A 20,351-nucleotide genomic window follows, 5' to 3' on the forward strand; every position below is an offset into this window, starting at 1 on the left:
CTGCATTCGCTCCATAAGACGCACACACATTTCCCCTTACTTTTTAGGAGGCGAAAAGTGAGTCTTATAGAGCAAAAAATACGGTAAATGTATTCACATTGTTGTTTGGCACGTTCATTTCTTTAGCTGCTCCTTCTGTGCACCATGTTTTCTTCTTTCCCCTCACTGCCCTCAACCGCATTTACTCTCACTGCTATTAATGTGAGTGGTTTTGTGGATGATGTCATGATGCGTCTTCTGGTGTGGTGGACGCATCATGGATGCCTCAAAACCACAACATGTGGGCCAGCATGGTGCCCAGAGGAAGCAGCAACCAGGAGAATGAAGGGATGCTGAAAAGCACTGAGACAATGTGAATGCTTGGCGAAGTTAAGTTGTTTTCGTCTTTTGGTTAATTTGGCAGCACGGAATGCGATTGTTTCCGAGCTAGTATTCGAAACTGGCGAATATTCAGCACAAATCTGCTCACTAATGAAAGAGTGTTAGACTCTTTATATTTTCTGAGAATCCTCTGGAAAAATAATCTCTCAAACGACCTTTTTGATGGCATTCTACCATTGCACTGTTGAGAGTGTATTAACTTATGGTCTGTGTGTGTGGTTTGGGAACTGCACGGTCAGGGGGGAAAACAATGCTGTCCAGGGTTGTAAAGACTGCAGAGAGAATAATTGGGTGCACTCTTCCCACCTTGGATCAAATCTATGCTTCCAGGTGTCATAAGAAAGCTGCAGAGATAGTGCAGGATAGAACACACCCTGGAAATGATCTCTTTCAGCTTCTGCCTTCTGGAAGAAGGTACAGGGTTATAAATAAAGACTAGGACTAGCCGCCTGTGAAACAGGTTTTATCCAAATGCAATTTTGGTTTTAAACGCAGTGTAAGGTAGTCTCTGTGGGAGTATATTGTATTTAATTATGGAGTATCAGAGTTTTTAGGGGGTTAACCAGGCTGGGATATCAGGCTTGTTGATTTTTGAATGTCTGATGTAGTGGGTTTTTTTTTTCAATTTTGTTGTTCTGTATGGGACAATGACAATAGAGATTATCGTATTGACTTGAGCCCTATGCACACAATATATTTTCTGCAGGTCAGTAGCCACTCCACTGTGCCTCTCACTTGCAAGATCTTCTCTGTGGTGTTCCAGTTTTGCCCACATTAGACAGAAATAGGTGTGCTGTTGTCGTTTTATTTATAATTGTTCTCATGCATAAAGGGCAGCACTGACAGTACGCAGAAACAAAAATCTCAAAGTCTACAAATTAAATACAAAATATAATAGGTAAAAGGTAAAGGACCCCTGCATGGTTAAGTCCAATCAAAGGTGACTCTTCTCACTTTCAAGCCAAGGGAGCTGGCGTTTGTCTACAGACAGCTTTCCAGGTCATGTGACCAGCATGGCTAAACCATTTCTGGTGCAATGGAGCACTGTGACGGAAACCAGAGTGCATGGAAACACTGTTAACCTTGTGCTGGCATGCTTTTGAACTGCTAGGTTGGCAGGAGCTGGGACAGAGCAATGGGAGCTCACCCTGTTGCAGGGATTCGAACCGCCGACCTTCCGATTAGCAAGCCCAAGAGGTTCAGTGGTTAGAATACAGCGCTACCCACTCCCACAAAATACAATATATGACCACAAAACCATTATGGAGGGGGTTCAAATGATACAGCATCTCTCACATAAATATCTTGTCTAAATCTTACTTTATGGTTCTAAGTGTACTCTAATCAATTGTCTAAGACATCACCCTGACATACCCTTCTTGCCACTTCTGGAAATGCCTCCTATTCTCTATTATCCATTGTGCATCAAATAAAGTCCCACCAAACAGCACTAAAATCCTGTGGGTGTGCTTTTCATTGTATCAAACCTGAGGATAAAGTGTTTTCTCTCTCTCTGATATTGCTATACGCCATGTGTTTCCACACCAAATCTTCAAAGACACATTATCCAGGTTTTTCCATTGTCGTGCTATTGTTTTTCTAGCTGCCAACAAAAAAAGCTTCATCAGAATCTTATGTTCTTATGTTCTTATTAGATCCCATAAATATTGATAAGATTTCCAGACAAGATTCTGTGCGTATGTTGGTGCAAAGAACAAAACATATTTTATAAGGGAAAGGTAATAAAAATGTTATCTGCTGCCTGAGCGTATCCTGAATCTATATCTTCTCCCAGTCTGGCTGATGGTACGAAATTGGCTATTAATTTAATCACATTTATTTAAACCCCTCCACAGTGAAGCCTGAAACGACAGTAAACTTTCTTCTGTGGTATTATGTAGATGAATGTTTGAAGCTTTTATGTTGTTTTAGTTTTATATCAGTTTCAATTTTAGTGTTACATTTTTGTGTTGTTTGGGGTTTACTTTTCATTTTTTAAAACCCCCAGCAACTGGTAAGCACAATATTGCTGGGCACCATTTTTAAAAAAGCTTATTCTGGGGGGGGGGGGAGTTGTTGGTTCTGAGCCCAGAAGAAAGGACCATTAGTGGTGTGACAACTGTCAGGCTCCCCCAGGCACAAGCACTGCAGCAACCTCTTTAATTGCTACAAGTTTGGCCAGGCCGATCACAACATTGTTTAGAAAGCCCTCACAAAAAGCTGTTGTTGTATAGAATAGCAGACTGAAGAAATAGCAGAACTGACAAGGAGTTTTCCTGGGGAACTGAAGTCCCCAAATTTTGCTTCCAGCTTTTCGACCAATTCACACCATCAAACTAATCTCTTGAAGAAAGGTCAGGCTAAGGATGGGCCAACCTCAACCTCATGTGGTCTATTTTTATTTTATTTTATGGAGCCTGTGTGGTCTCACCAATGCATTTTAACTGTGGTAAAGAGCTCTCCGCAGAAGGCGTGATCTGTGTTCAGTGATCCTGAATGTGCACCATGGTTAGGAAGGAAGGTAACAAGCATCTGGTTGGGTCAAAGGTCCAACATTCTTCTCATGACTTCCCCAGCAGGTACCAGGTGGTCAACTAGAAATTGGCCAGTAGTCTTTCTGCCCCATGCAGGGAAGTTGCCTATTTCTATTCTCACCACCACATTTTCCTTAGAAGCTGCAGCTACAAAGATGGCAACCAAGCCCTGTTCCTGTGGCCTGGTTCATGTTGTGTGCCTGCATGGGGAGAAATTTCTCAGCATGAACCAGCTCTGGGTGGGTTCATCATGCAGTGCTGTGAAGTTTTGTTGCAATAGTGGATGGAGAGAAGCAGAGATCGAATGAACACACCTGAATTTCTTTCTTTCAGACTATGCAGAGTTTATATTTCTGGGCCTCTTCCTCCTAGAGATGTCCTTGAAGATGTATGGGATGGGGCCCCGACTCTATTTCCATTCTTCTTTCAACTGCTTTGACTGTGGGGTAAGCACTGCGCAGATAAGAAGCAGAACAGAACAAGTGCGAATGGCAGAGCGGGGTAGAAGATTCTCTGGGGAATTGCACTGATGTGTAGAAGATCCTGGAAGGGGAGAGGGGGTGGAAACGTGGTGTTATTGTAACACCTCCAAGAGCCAAATTACCATCTTGTCAGTGCAGGAATTGGCGGAGGAATTACAGTCATTTGAATGAAACAGATTGTTCATTCATATATTCAATTCATGGAGTCCACAGACATGTCATAAGGAGGGCCTTTCTTCCAGCTCACTTTTTTAAAAAAAAAATATTTTTATTAAACAATTTCAACATAACAATTTCTCAATCCAAAAATTCAATTACATTATTTTTTCCCCTTTCCCCCCTCCCTCCCCACCCCACCCCCCTGGACTTTCCTCAGCTCCCCTCTCTGGTTTCTTTGCACATATTGTTCTCTGCATATTATAAAATTGTCCATATCCTTGCCTTGTCTATCATATAGTCAACTCAGTAGTGGCGCCCTCCCTGTGGAACGCCCTCCCACCAGATGTCAAAGAGAACAACAACTACCAGACTTTTAGAAGACATCTGAAGGCAGCCCTGTTTAGGGGAGCTTTTAATGTTTGATGTATCACAGTATTTTTTTTTTTTCCATTTCATTTTTATTCAGATTTTACATAGATATATATAATCATACAAATTTCCCATTCACATATTTACAATTTTTTTCATATGGACTTCCCTCAACTCCTCTGCCAATCATCCGTAATAGAAATTTTATCTACACATTTCTCCAGCTCCATATCACCATTTTTCTATCCCTTTTTTCCTTTTTCTTTTAAAATAAACAAATAAATACATAAATAAATATCTTAGCAAATTTGTTTACATTTTTGCAATATTCCTTTTCTTACTCACAAAACTTCTTTAAAACCTACTAGCGTTGTTTGCTCTTCACATACTCCTTTCAAATACTCCGAAAAATTTTCCCAGTCCTCAATGAATTTATGGGCTCGTTGGTATCTGATTTTCCCGGTTAATTTATCACAGTATTTTAATATTCTTTTGGAAGCCGCCCAGAGTGGCTGGGGAAACCCAGTCAGATGGGCGGGGTATAAATAATAAATTATTATTATTATTATTATTATTATTATTATTACTAATAAATTTGTGGGTGTTTATTCAAAACCTGCCAAGGAGTCCAAGTCATTTTGTTGTCTTTTTAAGTAGATTGTAAAAAGTTCCCATTCTTCCTTAAAGCCACGATTGTCCTTGTCAATGCAGTTTATATGTCAATTTGGCCAATTCCTAATAGCTCATCAATTTTTCTTGCCACTGTTCTGTCATTGGGATTTCCTCGTTCTTATATCCTTGTGCTAACAAGACTCTTGCCGCTGTTGTAGCATACATAAATAGATTTTTTTTATTTTTCTTGGCAGGTCTTGTCTTACAATCCCTAACAAAAATGCTTCTGGTTCTTTTGCAAATGTCATTTTAAACATTTTTTTCAATTCGTTATATATCATTTCCCAATATTTTTTTACTTCTCTACATTCCCACCACATATGATAAAAAGTACCTTCTTTTTATTTACATTTCCAGCAAATATTTGACCCGGTTTTGTACATTTTTGCTATTTGTACTGGTGTGATATACCATCTGTACATCATCTTCATGTAATTTTCTTTCAAAAGAGAATAATCTGTAAATTTCAGATTTACTTTCCACAATTTTTCCCAGTCCAGCTCACTTTTTTAAGTCTCTTGTCAGGGAGACCTTGCCCTTCTGGGATAGCTGAGAGAGGATAGCTGAGAAGGTGGTTGAGTTGTTGGGTGGATTTGCTCATTTACGTCTTTCCATTCATAGGTGATTCAATTGCTTGTTTCTTCTGTATGTGTTTGATGACTCAGGTCACAGTGGGAAGCATCTTTGAAGTGGTTTGGACGATCTTCAGACCTGGAACCTCTTTTGGGATTAGCGTCTTACGAGCCCTGCGACTTTTAAGGATATTTAAAATCACAAAGTGAGTGAAACAAACGAGCTCGTCCCTGTTTTTTCTCCTAAAATGTTCCCTGAGCAAATGTTACCCCCACTTTTCCTTGTGTCACCCTGTTGTTCCTCCTTGTTCCATCGACAACCCAGCTTCCCCGTCCCATTTGTAACCTGTACTATTGATAGCATTTAATTCACCCGGCTAAGTAGCTAAACAAAGCTAAATAAAGAAAAATAAATTGGACAACACTGATCAAATAATGGAAACTCCCCTTCTGCCCCTGACACACAGGCATGCACACACCTGCTGGCTAACAAAAGCCAGCCCAAGTTGAAAGAGCATTGCAATGCTTTAGGAAGCATGCTATAGTAACATCTGGATTTTCCAGGTATTGGGCTTCCTTGAGGAATTTGGTGGTCTCACTGATGAGTTCTATGAAGTCTATTATCAGCCTCCTCTTCCTCCTTTTCCTCTTCATTGTAGTCTTTGCCCTGCTTGGGATGCAGCTCTTTGGTGGCAGGTAAGTAGATGGCCAGGCCATGTTTGCTTGTTTTTGAAATGCCGACCAGTATATCAGAATGTTTCATAAAGCTGCCTCACTAGCTTTCACCAGGTTGTTTATCCATAAAGCTACTTGCTTCTTCTCAAGCACCCTAAGGCAATTGCTTGCTTTATTCCTCCAACTTATAGTGGCCTATTTGTACTCAGTGCTTTTTTCCCCAGTATACCCCTAAACAGTTTGTGAATCTAAGTTTGGCCTCATTGAGGGGCAATATTTCAATATCAGTAGGAAAATGAGAGTACCCCCCAAAATTTTTTTATAGAAAAAACAGCACTGTTCCTACTGATTTCTGGAGAGAATTACATGCCTTGGTTGCCTGCGTTCTCTGTGTCTGTAGGTTTTTGCTGCACAGGCATTGAATTAACTCATCGCTGCAGAATTTGGCTTTCCTAAGAAATGTTCCACCTCGCTTTTGAAGGGTTATTGCCTTCACTCCTGTAGAGAAAATATGTAGGCCAGGCATAGGCAAACTCAGCCCTCCAGATGTTTTGGGACTACAATTCCCATCATCCCTGACCACTGGTCCTGTTAGCTAGGGATCATGGGAGTTGTAGTCCCAAAACACCTGGAGGGCCGAATTTGCCTATGCCTGGTGTAGGCCATGTATTTGATCCCAGGAAAGCAGTGCTAGATCTGGACAGTGCTATCAGGGACCAGGAGGTATAACAGGTCCTTACTCCTGGCTCCTGTTGCTGAATCTTGCTCATCTTTTCTACTATTTGCTCTTAACTTTCCCTCCATTCTCTGCTGCCACCTTGTTCCACGTGCAAAAAATACATAGAGAATTATATCGAATCTTGACTCTTGGTTGCAGAATAGAGTATACAAAGTAGATAAACATGTGCAGGAGAGTGGGATGCAGAAATACACACCACTTTCATCATATCTATGTGGAAATGACCAAAATGACAGTAGCAGGAGACGAGATAGAGGGGAGGACAAGGAGGCTGGGTAAATTAATCTTCTGCTGATGTGCCAGAAGAAGAAGCTTGTTCTAGCTTGTTTTTTCCCCCTCTTACTTCTTCTTTACAGATTTAATTTTATGGATGGGACTCCTTCTGCAAACTTTGACACCTTCCCTGCAGCCATCATGACAGTTTTCCAGGTATAACTCTGGGGGCGAGGAGCCTGCAGCTGAAGAAATGAGCTCAGATGCCTGTGCCCTTTAGTAATGCTTCTGTTAAAGTAGTCAGCTGTGATTCAGGGCAGGTGATAGGAGAGACACGAGGCTGCCTCTGAAAATGGTAATCAAGTTCTCCTCAGCAATGTGTAGCGCAGCTTATTGTGGGGAAATGATGTCCCTGTCAAAATACAAAATCCCATGTTTGCTATGTGAGCAAAGGGTTAAGACGCATGGAGTTGCCTGTAAATTCCTAGAGGGCACTTTTGTGAGGCCACATCCTCTGCTTCCCCAGGAAGGAAGGAACATAATCCTTATTAATTCCTCCCACCTGAGAAACACTCTCTTTCTCATCACGCAGCCTTAGGGGTAGGATGCACTGTCTGTGCTCTTCCAAGCACAGGTGCCATCTTTGATCTGAACCATGTGTTTTGTAATCTAGAAGTACAGTGGTACCTCAGGTTACATACGCTTCAGGTTACAGACTCTGCTAATCCAGAAATAATGGTTCAGGTTAAGAACTTTGCTTCAGGATGAGAACAGAAATTGTGCTCCAGCGGCACAGCGTCAGCAGGAGGCCCCATTAGCTAAAGTGGTGCTTCAGGTTAAGAACAGTTTCAGGTTAAGAACAAACCTCTAGAACGAATTAAGTACTTAACCTGAAGTACCACTGTATATTTTGCCTGACTTGTTTTACTGCCATTTTAAGTTGAGGCTGCAGCTTTATGTAAGCAAACAATATTTTTATGTCCTTGCATTAAGGACTTTGATGTTGTTATTTATGCAGAGGGATAAATAAATGGGAAGGTTCTATCTGCCAGAGGCAACGTGGATAATTACAGAAAGCTACAGAAAGTTTTCTCCCAAGTTTCCATGTTAATGTTGCAAAGGATGGTATATTTTTAACTCTGCCAAACTAGATGCTAATTTTACTCAAGTGTGTAAGTGGAAGGATAATTGATAAATAATATATACCATCCTGCCTCTCAGAGCCATCCCAACACTTAGTTTATGTCCTAACATCATTAAACGATACATTTCCCAGTCCCTACCGAGGCAACAACAGGCAGAGAAATTGTACTACGCATTGAAGAGTAACGTGTAATTTCATGTGCACTTTGTGTGGAGAAGGCTGCCTAGCAACCAATCTGGTGGCCCTCACTCATCACTCATCTGTACAGGTGTGTTGTTCTCATCTGTACAGGTGTGGAGAGCCAGTGTGGTGTAGTGGTTAAGAGCGGTAGTCTTGTAATCTGGGGAACCGGGTTTGCTTCCTCACTCCGCCACATGCAGCTGCTGGGTGACCTTGGGCCAGTCACACTTCTTTGAAGTCTCTCAGCCTCACTCACCTCACAGAGTGTTTGTTGTGGGGGAGGAAGGGAAAGGAGAATGTTAGCCGCTTTGACACTCCTTCGGGTAGTGATAAAGCGGGATATCAAATCCAAACTCTTCTTCTTCTAATAAGTGGATGTTTTACACATCCTTGGTCAACACAGGTCAAGAGCAACCCCAGAAAGAGCAAAAACTTACTGATGTGTGAGGAGCTCTTTTGAAGCAACCCTGCATATTTAACTTGTGTGTAAAAAAGGTAAAGGTAAAGGACCCCTGGCTGTTCAGTTGCACAAGTTGAAGTCTGCTGTGTGAGCAGAACAGTAGAACTAGATATAAACCGGGCTGGACTTTGGTAATCTTTGGTGGTATGGTGCCCTGAGCGAGGCCAAATTTTGTGCCCCCAAATGGATCTTCTCAATGATGGATCTTCTCAATTTTGTGTCCCCTTGGCCCAGCACCCTGTGCCGGGGAACCACCTACTGGCATGTACTGGAAACTGTGTTTGAACTTTTTCTTTTTTATTTGGGAGGACCATTCGGAAATTAGAGTTTCCCCCATCTGCGGCCTGAAGATGTTCAGTGCAGCTGATTCTGTAGTTTTAGCTCCCAGTATTCTTTTATTATGTCTATGTGTGGCGCTGTGGGTTAAACCACAGAGCCTAGGACTTGCTGATCAGAAGGTCGGTGGTTCGAATCCCCACGACGGGGTGAGCTCCCGTTGCTCAGTCCCTGCTCCTGCCAACCTAGCAGTTAGAAAGCACCTCAAAGTACAAATAGATAAATAGGCACCACTCCGGTGGGAAGGTAAACGGTGTTTCCGTGCACTGCTCTGGTTCGCCAGAAGTGGCTTAGTCATGCTGGCCACATGACCCAGAAGCTGTACGCTGGCTCTCTCAGCCAATAAAGTGAGATGAGCGCCGCAACCCCAGAGTTGGTCACGACTGGACCTAATGGTCCTTTACTTTACTTTTTATTCTTTTATTGGGCTTTTCTTTGCCCCCACTTCCAACCCATCTTTTCTAAATTAGGCAGTAAGACAGTAAGGCCTCTGAGGGAGGACTGTACCCCTTTTTACAGTTCTGACTATTCTTTTGCCTTATTGTTATATAAGAAAGGCAGAATTTGGGGCCAAGGAAAAATGGATGGTTGGTTAGATGAAGGAAGGAAAAGGTGCCTTCCTTCTTTATTTCATTCCTTCCTTTTTTCCCCCTTTGTGTCATTTGTTTCAGTGCCTTAGTAGGCTCTCCATAACTGAAACATCCTCTTCTGAAGTGTAAAATAAGGACGTTGTTATAAGAGCTGCTTGTTTGTTTAGATTTTGACAGGGGAAGACTGGAATGAAGTGATGTACAATGGAATTCGCTCCCAAGGTGGCGTCAGCTCAGGAATGTGGTCGTCCATCTACTTCATCATCCTCACACTTTTTGGAAACTGTATCCTTCCTATTGCTCTGCCATGATGGTGGTTCTGATGTGATACTTTGTAAATTTCAGCACCATGGAGAGAAGTAACCTGAGAACACTTCTGTCGATGTTGCTGCATTTTCTTGGATTTTTAGAGTCAAAGAGGAACTGCATTATCAATCTCTACACCAGGGGTCAGAAACCTTTTTCAGAAGGGGGCCGGTCCACTGTCCCTCAGACCTTGTGGGGGGCCGGACTATATTTTGAAAAATAATAATGAATGAATTCTTATGCCCCACGAATAACCCAGAGATGCATTTTAAATGAAAGGATGCATTCTATTCATGTAAAAACATGCTGATTTCTGGACCGTCCATGGGCCGGATTAAGAAGGTGATTAGGCCAGATCCGGCCCCCAGTAGATTGCCTACCCATGCTCTACACCGTGGTTTGTTTGTACCAAAGTGTTGCCATGGTCGGCTGCAAAACAGGAGGGGATGGGAGGAAGAGTTGCAGTTTCTCCCCAGGCAATTTTTCTAATCCATTTTTTTTATCTCCCACTAGGAGAAAAAAATTCCTTTGTAAAAGTAGCAGGAGAGGCCCAATTTAAAAAATAAGAATACTTGGAGGGGGAGAGTTATGTATTCCCCACCCTCCTCCATCTCCCTTGATCCAGAAGTTGAATTTCAGTTTTTAAAAGCTCTGTGGTGACTGATAATGCATCTCCTGGCATCTTGTCTAGTTTGAATTTTATCTTGACTTGCTGCTTGGCCCAAATGACTGTCCTTTTAGTCATAAGCAGCCCATCCCCTTCGCTCCGCCATATTCCTGAGTCTAGGCACTAGGAGACACTTGTAGAAGTGGTCCTGTGTTTGAAGTCATAGCCCTTGGGTAGGTGAGGCTGTTATCATTTTTCTGTGGTTGGCAGGATCCCATGCCAAGCTGACGGTATTTGAAGGAAAGATATAAAAGGAGGATCACATGGGATATAACCACATCATTTTGCTAAGTTTCTAGATTGGTATAGTGAAGACACAGAAAACTCCCCCATGATCATGTCAGAGTCCATCTTTCAACCCGTCCTGGCGAAGTATAGGCCCCTAATATGGGAGGGGGGGGGTTGCCATTATCCTCTTCCACAAGGCAGGAATGTCTGCATGATGTCCATCCAGCTGGTCTAATCAGATGCTTCATTCACCCTCAACTCTTTTAGATACCCTGCTTAATGTTTTCTTGGCCATTGCTGTGGATAACCTAGCTAATGCGCAGGAGCTGACAAAGGTAAATCTAGACTTCTTTGGGAAAAGCCACTTTAGCTCCATTCAGACTGTAATATGTTCTTAGTGACGCGGATATAATTTTGATGGGACACGATTTGAGCCCCTGCTCACCAGAGCAAAACCACAGAAGATGCTGAGTGGCAAGTCCTCACTCTGGAATATGCAAGATTGTTTTTAAAAATACAGACCATTGGTCCATCTAGCCCAGCGTTACCTATACTGACTGGCAGCGAGTATTAAAAATGATAATAGATTACCACGGAAAACAACCCAATTAAAAAAGAGAATAAAGATTTAAAAGAGAATAAAGCAGCAAAGATCCCTGTAAACAACACAGTGCAAACAAGCAGTTAAAAGCATCCCTAAAGTTCCAAGGGAGAGGTGCCCCCACAAAGGAGGCCCTGTTCCTAGTTTTTTCTCACTGCCTTGAATTCCCACTACCTATTATTTTCCCTCACTGATTAAATTTCTGTGAGATGTGACTGGCCAATTCTTTCTGCGACCACGGCAAAAGCAACTGACATGCCTGGTTGAGTTTTGTTTTTGATCTCTCAACCTTTCCCTGAGACAGGAGGGCTTGTGGGGCTTGTGCAGGAGAATTTGCCAAGGGATCATTTCCTTTCAGGTCCAAACCGGGTACAACACCATTCATGAAATGACCATTTCTGCAAATGGCTTCTTAAACGTAAATTGCTGGGGTGGGGCCCCAAGCCAGATGGCGACCCTCCCTTGTGTGGAGGATGGGAGGCTACTGTGGTCCTGAGGACCTCACCAAAGTCTGGAGCCAGTGTGGTGTAGTGGTTAAGAGCAGTAGACTCATAATCTGGTGAACCAGGTTCGCTTCCCTTCTCCTCCGCATGTAGCTGCTGGGTGACCTTGGGCTAGTCACACTTCTCTGAAATCTCTCAGTCTCACTCATCTCACAGAGTGTTTGTTGTGGGGGAGGAAGGGAAAGGAGATTGTTGGCTGCTTTGAGACTCCTTCGGGTAGTGATAAAGCGGGATATCAAATCCAAACTCCTCTTCTTCTTCTGATCTGGATTTTTCCACACTTTTTTAAAAGCCTTTCACACAATTGCTAATTGCATGTATGGCATTGCATCTGGCCCTCAGATTACCTGTTTGGTGGCAACAGTCATTCCGTTTATTACAAAGGTCAGGGTTTATTACAGTCAGTGCTCTGAAAGCACCGTGCCCCAATTGTTATTTGTTTTCCTCCAAATCCTCTGGTATCTGACAGTGGAACAGTTATCATTAACTAACAATTATGAGTTGGGGCCATGCCAAGGAAGGCTTCACTGGGAATTGGTGTGTGACGGTGTTCCAGGAAACCACACGGGTTACAGTGAGCTAGCTAAGCAACCGGGCCGGTTCCCGCTCTCAGAGTGGGAATGGAATGATCCTGTTCCATATCTCCCATTTCCAGCACAGATTCATCAACTTGTACTTCCTGGACTCAAAGCAAGACTCTCCAGTGCAAATGTATCTCTGACATGGCTAATGTGGGTGTAATAGAGCGTAGTAATCGATGGCATTGTCTAATTTAACTCTGAAGCAGACAAATACGCATCTCCCCAGCAGGAGAGAGAGAGGGCTCCCCACAGTATTTTGTGCCCACATAATTAATAAAAATGACACCTAGAAGGAAGTGGAAGCAGAATGGCGGTGGTAACTTGCCTAATTCAGAAGTAGGCTGTAAATATACCAGCTGTGTAGAGGGCAGTGTCATGCCCTCCTTCTGCATTGCTCCAAGAATCATCTTGAGGTATGTGACTCAGTTCTAGCTGACCTACAGAAACAAGCACTGCTGAGGCAAAGCAGGGCAGATTTGGTAAGGTTTGGTAGGACCTCAGCTCCTCTAGTGAAGTCAAGGAAAGGAGGCAGTGCAGAGGACAGGCTGGTTGGCTAGGTTATCTCCCCACCCAGTGATGAGCAGGGCTCCTCTGGTCAGATGGGAAGACAGAGAAGAAGGTCTCCTTCTGGTGATGAAAGCCAGAAGCAGCTGCCCTAAGCAGACCCCAAGACTGTGATACTCAGAGGTGTTTGGAAGAAGAGTGGGGTGTAAGTGTGATAAACAATAATAATAACTTCAGAGGTGAAAGTAAATGCAACCTCCTTTCCAGGCCAAAGGACAGTGCCCACTCACCCACCCTGTTCCCAGGGAGCAACGCAACTTACAAGAAGCTCCCTGTTCAGATAATTTTTGCTATATGTGTATTCATGAGTGAGCAGTCCTATTTAGGGTCCACTCTGCTCACCCCGAAAAGCAGGAGGGGCTAGAAAAGGTGCCCTAAACAGAGTCTGCCTCCCGTTCCCCCCTGACTGGATTACCATGCCCAGTGGCGTCACAACCCAGCAGTTGTAAAAGGCAATTGAAATTTGGAACATGGAATATACGGACTTTGTTGGATAACACAGATAATGAGCGTCCTGAACCCAGAACTGCCATCATTGCAAGAGAGCTGTGTGCTGAAAATGCTTTTCAGAGCTTAAGAATGGCCCTGCTGGGACAGACCAAAGATCTATCTAGCTCAGCCACTGGTTTCCAACAATGCCTATCCAGTTACTACTGGGAAGCCCAGAATGGGGCTTGAAGGCAACAGCTCCTTCCTGCTGTTATACCCACCCACACATGCAGTTATCTAGTGATAGGAACTTTCAGGCCACAAACATGGAAATACCGTATATCTATCATTGCAAAAATCCAGTTGAGAGGCTTATTCTCCCTGAATTTGTCTAATCCGCTTTTAACTCCCCCTAATCCTCTAGTGGTCATCACCGTATCTTGTAGCAGCAAATTCCATAAATCAATTAGGAAGTGTGTGAAGTGCCAGTTGGGTGACACACACACAAACACAACTTCAACTTCTTGTTCTTTGCAAAAGAAAAGCTGGCTCGTGATCAGTTTCTAGCTTCAAAAACAACCGCAGGGATCTCCAAAGCCTGTAAACAGAGATGATAGTGAAATGTCCATTTGTTTATTGAGTTCCATTTGTGAATCGCTTCGATTTAACAATAACACATAAAACAATTTTGCATATAGAACAGTTCAGATTAAATGCAGGGGCAATCTGGGATTTAAAAGACAAACAAACTCCACTTAAAAGGCTTGTTGAAGAAGGAATGTCTTCGACAGGCTCTGAGAAGATGATAAAGACCACATCTGCCTGATATGTAATGGGAGGCAGTTTGAATGGGCAGCTGCCTCCATGAATGTGACTTGCTTCCAAGTATTCATGCTTGGGACTGAGGTCTTAGGACTTAGAAGTCAGTTCCAGTCTGGTCACCTTCATGTGATGCAGTGTTGTCAAGATTTTTAAAAGCTTTAACTTCAAGAATTTGATTTCAAAAACAACTGGTTTCAGCTGAAAATTGGAGTCATAAGTGGTTCCACAGAATAAAAAAAAAAATTCCTTCCAGTAGCACCTGGAGGCAGTGAGAGATTTTACTTTCTTGGGCTCCATGATCACTGCAGATGGTGACTGCAGTCATGAAATTAAAAGACGCCTGCTTCTTGGGAGAAAAGCAATGACAAACCTAGACAGCATCTTAAAAAGCAGAGACATCACCTTGCCAACAAAGGTCCATATAGTTAAAGCTATGGTTTTCCCAGTAGCGATGTATGGAAGTGAGAGCTGGACCATAAAGAAGGCTGATCGTCGAAGAATTGATGCTTTTGAATTATGGTCTGGAGGAGACTCCTGAGAGTCCCATGGACTGCAAAAAGATCAAACCTATCCATTCTTAAGGAAATCAGCCCTGAGTGCTCACTGGAAGGACAGATCCTGAAGCTGAGGCTCCAATACTTTGGCCACCTCATGAGAAGAGAAGACTCCCTGGAAAAGACCCTGATGTTGGGAAAGATTGAAGACACACGGAGAAGAGGACGACAGAGGACGAGATGGTTGGGCAGTGTTCTCGAAGCTACGAACATGAGTCTGACCAAACTGCAGGAGGCAGTGGAAGACAGGAGTGCCTGGTGTGCTCTGGTCCATGGGGTCAAGAAGAGTCGGACACGACTAAATGACTAAACAACAACAGCAGCAAGCACCTTAGAGACCAACTAAGTTTGTTATTGGTATGAGCTTTCATCTGCATGCACACTTCACGAAAGCTCATACCGATAACAAACTTAGTTGGTATCTAAGGTGCTACTGGAAGGAATTTTTTTGTTTGTTTGTTTTGACTATGGGAGACCAACATGGCTACCCACCTGTAACTAGAACTCTGGTTCCACAGGTCTCATCTTGCTCTGTGGTTACCTCTCCGATAATTCTGTTCATGAAAGTTGGATGTGATTTTCAGTCTTATAACTAGGGGTTCGTGGGTTGCAAACTGGAAATGCACAGTGTCCCTTTGAATTCCAGGATGCACCGAGGAACAAGCCACCCATAGCTTTCCTGGGCTCTGCTGTCTGCTCCCTTTTCCTGCCTGCTCTAGCACTTTAGTACTTCAGCTGTTTAACAGAGCACTTGGAGAGCAGTGGTGGTGTGATAGATGGGAGAAGCCTGTTACACCTGTGGATTTAATGTGACCATGCAGACCTCTGTGTTGCAGCCTGGCAGCTGCTCTTATAACAAAGCTCATAACATGTGAGAAAATAGTAAATTCTGCTATGTTCCCTTTTAACCAGCTCCTTTGTCTTTTATTTAGGATAAATAAGGTATACTATTCATTGTATCAAATTGTAGATTTCAATGGGAGTCTTATAAAGTTCAACGAAAAAAGCAGAAGACCCAGTGCATCAGTTCATTCTATAGTCAGTTCATGCATAAGGTCCATACATGTATGTGTCTATTCCACCTGTCTGTTCATAGAGTCCAATAATCCACATGAAGGGTTGTTACAGTTCCACAGAATCCTTTCACAGAGTCTAAGACAAGGATTTCCGGAATATTAGCCTTGTTTCGCTATCCTAGGCTTCATCAGTAGTACAGGCTCAAATGTAATATGAACTGACTATAGAATGAATGAACTGATCCACTGGGCTTTTTTCATTGAACTTTATAAGACTTCTGTTGGAATCTACAATTCGATACAATGAATAGTATACCTTATTTATTCAAAAATGCAGCCGGTTATGTCTTGTTGTGTTTATTGAGTATGTTTCACGTAACCATAGGTTTGTTGTTGCTTTGTTTTATTATTTAGGATGAGCAGGAGGAAGAAGAGGCTTTTAATCAGAAGCACGCCTTGCAGAAAGCCAAAGAAGTCAGTCCAATGTCTGCTCCCAACATGCCTGCTATAGAGTGAGTGGCCTCATCCATCATAAGGCACCCTCTCCTCACCCCCTGAAAACTTGTTATGGTCATGACGATTGCGTTCACATTCAAAAGAAAGAGAAATCCCTCTGTAGAGCCTAAAGCAAATTTGGTGGTTACCGCTCAGGTGAAAGATCTGAGAGGTTTCAAGGAAAGCCAAAATACTGTTTAGTTGAGGCTTCTACATTTTTCATGTGGCTTCTGCGCATCCTTAGGTTACCACCAGAAAGGAAAATATGAAGTTGATTTGGAGGTTCCTCTTCAGCTGATGCACTTGAGAAATCTTGTGGAAACTCAACGAGGTTTGATCAGAAGAGCAACATTTCCCCAGAAGGTTTTTGCATATTCTTAGCACTGTGCAGACACCTCAGCAGCGTGAAACTTGCAAGCATTCGTGCAAAGCTAGGAGAGGAGGGATGCAGGAAAGTAGCACACTTAGCATCATGGATTCATAGGGCTGGAAGAGTTTAGATGGTTAAAAGCATTGTGAAAACGAAAACGTTCTTAGTTCATCAAGTTGTTGGGAAGGCTTTCTCTATTCCAACACCAGCATCATTTTAAAAAAAGGGGAGGGGGAGATTTGCTCCATCATTGAGGAAATTAATCCTAATCATAGCCACCTAGAACAGGGGTAGGCAACCTAAGGCCCGGGGGCCGGATGCGGCCCAATCACCTTCTCAATCTGGCCCATGGACGGTCCAGGAATCAGTGCGTTTTCACATGAGTAGAATGTGTCCTTTTATTTAAAATGCATTTCTAGGTTATTTGTGGGGCATAGGAATTTGTTCATCCCTCCCCCCCCAAAAAATATATAGTCCAGCCCACCACATGGGCTGAGGGACAGTGGACTGGCCCACGGCTGGAAAAGGTTGATGACCCCTGACCTAGAACCTGGTCTCCAAGTCCCTTCTCTTGACATGTTTGCTTGTCAGATCTACTAGATCAGGTAGGATTCCTTTAAATGGGATCACACCTTTCCCGAGGGTACATTGAATTGTTCCATCCCAATGGCTTTCCATTTGGCAGCAGCCACCATGTGCAGGCTTTAGCCAGAGAGCAGGCCTAAGTACTTTGTCCAGAGAGACCCTGAGCCCATTCATATGTTATTGGGGTGGTAGAGTTGCCCCAGCACAGCTTCTCCCTTCTGGCCGCCTCCCACCCTGTGAGAATGTCCTCATTTCACACTTGTAAGCCAGAATGTATTGCATATCTAGCTTCAGTGGCCCTGGTGGGAAATGGATGCAACTCTGCAAAGTGCCCACATGATGCAGTCTACTCATGGGATGCAAATATTTTTACATCAGCTGTGAGGTGGGGAAGCCAAAAACAAGGCTCCAGCTCTGCAGCATCAACTATGTCCAACTGCTAACCTGCTGCCTCTAGGGCACAGGGAAAATGCTGGAATTATGAGTGTCTTTGGGAAGAAGCATGGGAAGAAGTGAGGGTCGAGAAGAAAGATTCAGTTAGCTAGACCTATTCATTGCAGTAGATCACTCCACCATAGCTGTCAATTTTCAGATTTGAAAATAAGGGATCAACAGCCTCCAAAATAAGGGAATCAGCAGCCTCACCTGTCCCGGGGACAGTCTACGGTATATCTAACAATCTGGGATAGCAGCAGGAAGCAGCGGGAAATAGCACTGGAATAAGGGAATTTCCCGCAAAAAAGGGAAGGTTGACAGCTATGCACTCCACCTTTGAAGCAGTAATAAAAATGCTGCAAAGCGAATTTGAAGAATATTTAGTGGTGCTGCTTCACTGAAGTCCTTCTAGCTCAGGGGTCAGCAAACTTTTTCAGCAGGGGGCTGGTCCACTGTCTCTCAGAGCTCGTGGGGGGGGGGGGGCGGACTATATTTTGGAGGAAAAAAAATGAATGAATTCCTATGCCCCACAAATAACCCAGAGATGCATTATAATAAAAGCACACATTCCACTTGTGCAAAAACACCAGGCAGGTCCCTCAAATAACCCAGAGATGCATTTTAAATAAAAGGGCACATTCTACTCATGTAAAAACATGCTGATTCCCAGACCGTCCGCGGGCCGGATTGAGAAGGCGATTGGGCCGGATCCGGCCCCTGGGCCTTAGTTTGCCTACCCTTGTACTAGCTCTTGGGAACTGGGTGGAGAGCCAAAACTTCAGGGGGGGGGTTGTGATATGCAAAAGCTCCCTTGTTTTATGAGAAGCTCTGAATAATGGCAGTGAAGGAAAACCGGTCCAGTCTTGGTTGCGGCAGCAGAAGTCCCAGAAGTAACAAACATCCCAATCGAATGTTCCACGGCTATGCTAGAGTAAGGGTGCTTGCATGCTGAAAAGCACAACAGATTGGATGCTGATGTATGAAAGGATTGGAATGTCTGCATCTTGGCGTGTGTGGGCCTGGATATGGGGGAGTGCTGGCCACAAGGATTTGGCGCATGGTGCCCACAAGCTTCCATCTCTGGCGCAAGGGAGTGTTTCCAGGTGGATTGGTTTGCGGTTTGTATGTGGATATGATGTGCTGTATTTGAGAGGCTGAATTTCATGGGTGTTCACAGATTAAATGGGTTTTGTGGGATTGCGTGTAACACAAACGTGTTACAATATATGTGTGCACATTGCAATATGTCCATGCTATCATACATGCAAAGGTCCAGGGGGGAGGGGGGAGCAGTCGTCAGTCCCCCACCCTCCTCAGAACGGTGTATCTCTAGTTATTATGAGGAATTAAAACGGAATCATAAAATTGGTCTTAAAATCCACTATCCTTTTTTTTGTAATAGCAAAAATCAGCCTTCAAACATTACACAGGAATCTTACCATATGCATACACACACGTTTTGTTGAAATATAACCCCCTCACATGCATTTTGAATCTTGAAATGATGCCCCTGTTTCTGCCACTCCTAGTACAGAAAAGCCCCAATCACCGTGGGCTATGGACTTGCATATAATACAAGATTTTAGGCATATTTGTGTCTTTCTTCACGGTTGATTCTACAGGCGCAGAAGAAGTTACTATTCTTTAGTGAATCCTGGTAATTCACCCTCTGTGAATTCTGGATTCTTAAATTTTCAGAAACATTGTGGTTTCTGCTTTTGATGTCTTCATTCTATGGTACTCCGCTATTCATGCTATCAAAAGTGTTGGTAGGGGCTTGATTATTCTCCAGTGGCTGCGCTCCTTCCATGTCTTCTGTATTCTTACATTTCCAGAATGGGTAGGTTGGAGCCGCAGACAAGTAGCCAACCACATTACTCCCATAACTTCAAAACCGGGCCTATTTCCATTTCACATAGCTTTCCAGTTCAAATTGTCTGCCAGAGAACCCCTGTGTGTCTATCACAAAGTTCCAGTGCACTGTAGAATATTCTGGAACGTGCTCTAGAGCACACTGCTCATCCAAAACATGGACTTGGACTACTGCAATGCGCTCTACGTGGGGCTACCTTTGAAGGTGACTCGGAAACTGCAATTAATTTCCAGAATGCAGCAGCTAGACTGGTGACTGGGAGCAGCTGCCGAGACCATATAACACTGGTCCTGAAATATCTTCATTGGCCCCCAGTATGTTTCTGAGCACAATTCAAAGTGTTGGTGCTGACCTTTAAAGCCCCAAATGGCCTCGGTCCAGTATATCTGAAGGAGCATCTCCACCCCCATCGTTTTACCCAGACACTGAGGTCCAGCACCGAGGGCCTTCTGGTGGTTCCCTCACTGCGAGAAGCCAAGTTACAGGGAACCAGGCCGCCCTCAGTAGTGCCGCCCTCCCTGTGGAACGCCCTCCCACCAGATGTCAAAGAGAACAACAACTACCAGACTTTTAGAAGACATCTGAAGGCAGCCCTGTTTAGGGAAGCTTTTAATTTTTGATGTATCAAATTATTTTAATATTTTTTGGAAGCCACCCAGAGTGGCTGGAGAAGCCCAGCCAGATGGGCGGGGTATAAATAATATTAATTAATTTTATATAATAATAATAATAATAATAATAATAATAATAATAATACAACTTAAAAACAAGATTAAAATAAAACATTGAAACATTAAAACATTAAAATGCAGCCTC

The 20,351-nt window shown here is 43.4% G+C and overlaps 1 protein-coding gene across 2 annotated transcripts in view; it reads left to right on the forward strand.

Annotated features, from left to right (window-relative positions):
• Positions 1-20,351, forward strand: part of CACNA1E (calcium voltage-gated channel subunit alpha1 E) — a 444,647-nt gene that overhangs the window by 323,922 nt on the left and 100,374 nt on the right. For both annotated transcript variants that reach the window (XM_083445434.1, XM_083445435.1), the window contains exons 14-20: positions 3,249-3,361; positions 5,263-5,375; positions 5,734-5,865; positions 6,940-7,012; positions 9,674-9,791; positions 10,975-11,042; positions 16,192-16,289. In XM_083445434.1, the coding sequence (XP_083301560.1) occupies positions 3,249-3,361; positions 5,263-5,375; positions 5,734-5,865; positions 6,940-7,012; positions 9,674-9,791; positions 10,975-11,042; positions 16,192-16,289 (715 nt within the window). The remainder of the gene's footprint in view (positions 1-3,248; positions 3,362-5,262; positions 5,376-5,733; positions 5,866-6,939; positions 7,013-9,673; positions 9,792-10,974; positions 11,043-16,191; positions 16,290-20,351) is intronic.

This window comes from Podarcis tiliguerta (genome assembly GCF_965153285.1).
Source record: "Podarcis tiliguerta genome assembly, chromosome: 6".
Classification (NCBI taxonomy): Eukaryota; Metazoa; Chordata; class Lepidosauria; order Squamata; family Lacertidae; genus Podarcis; species Podarcis tiliguerta.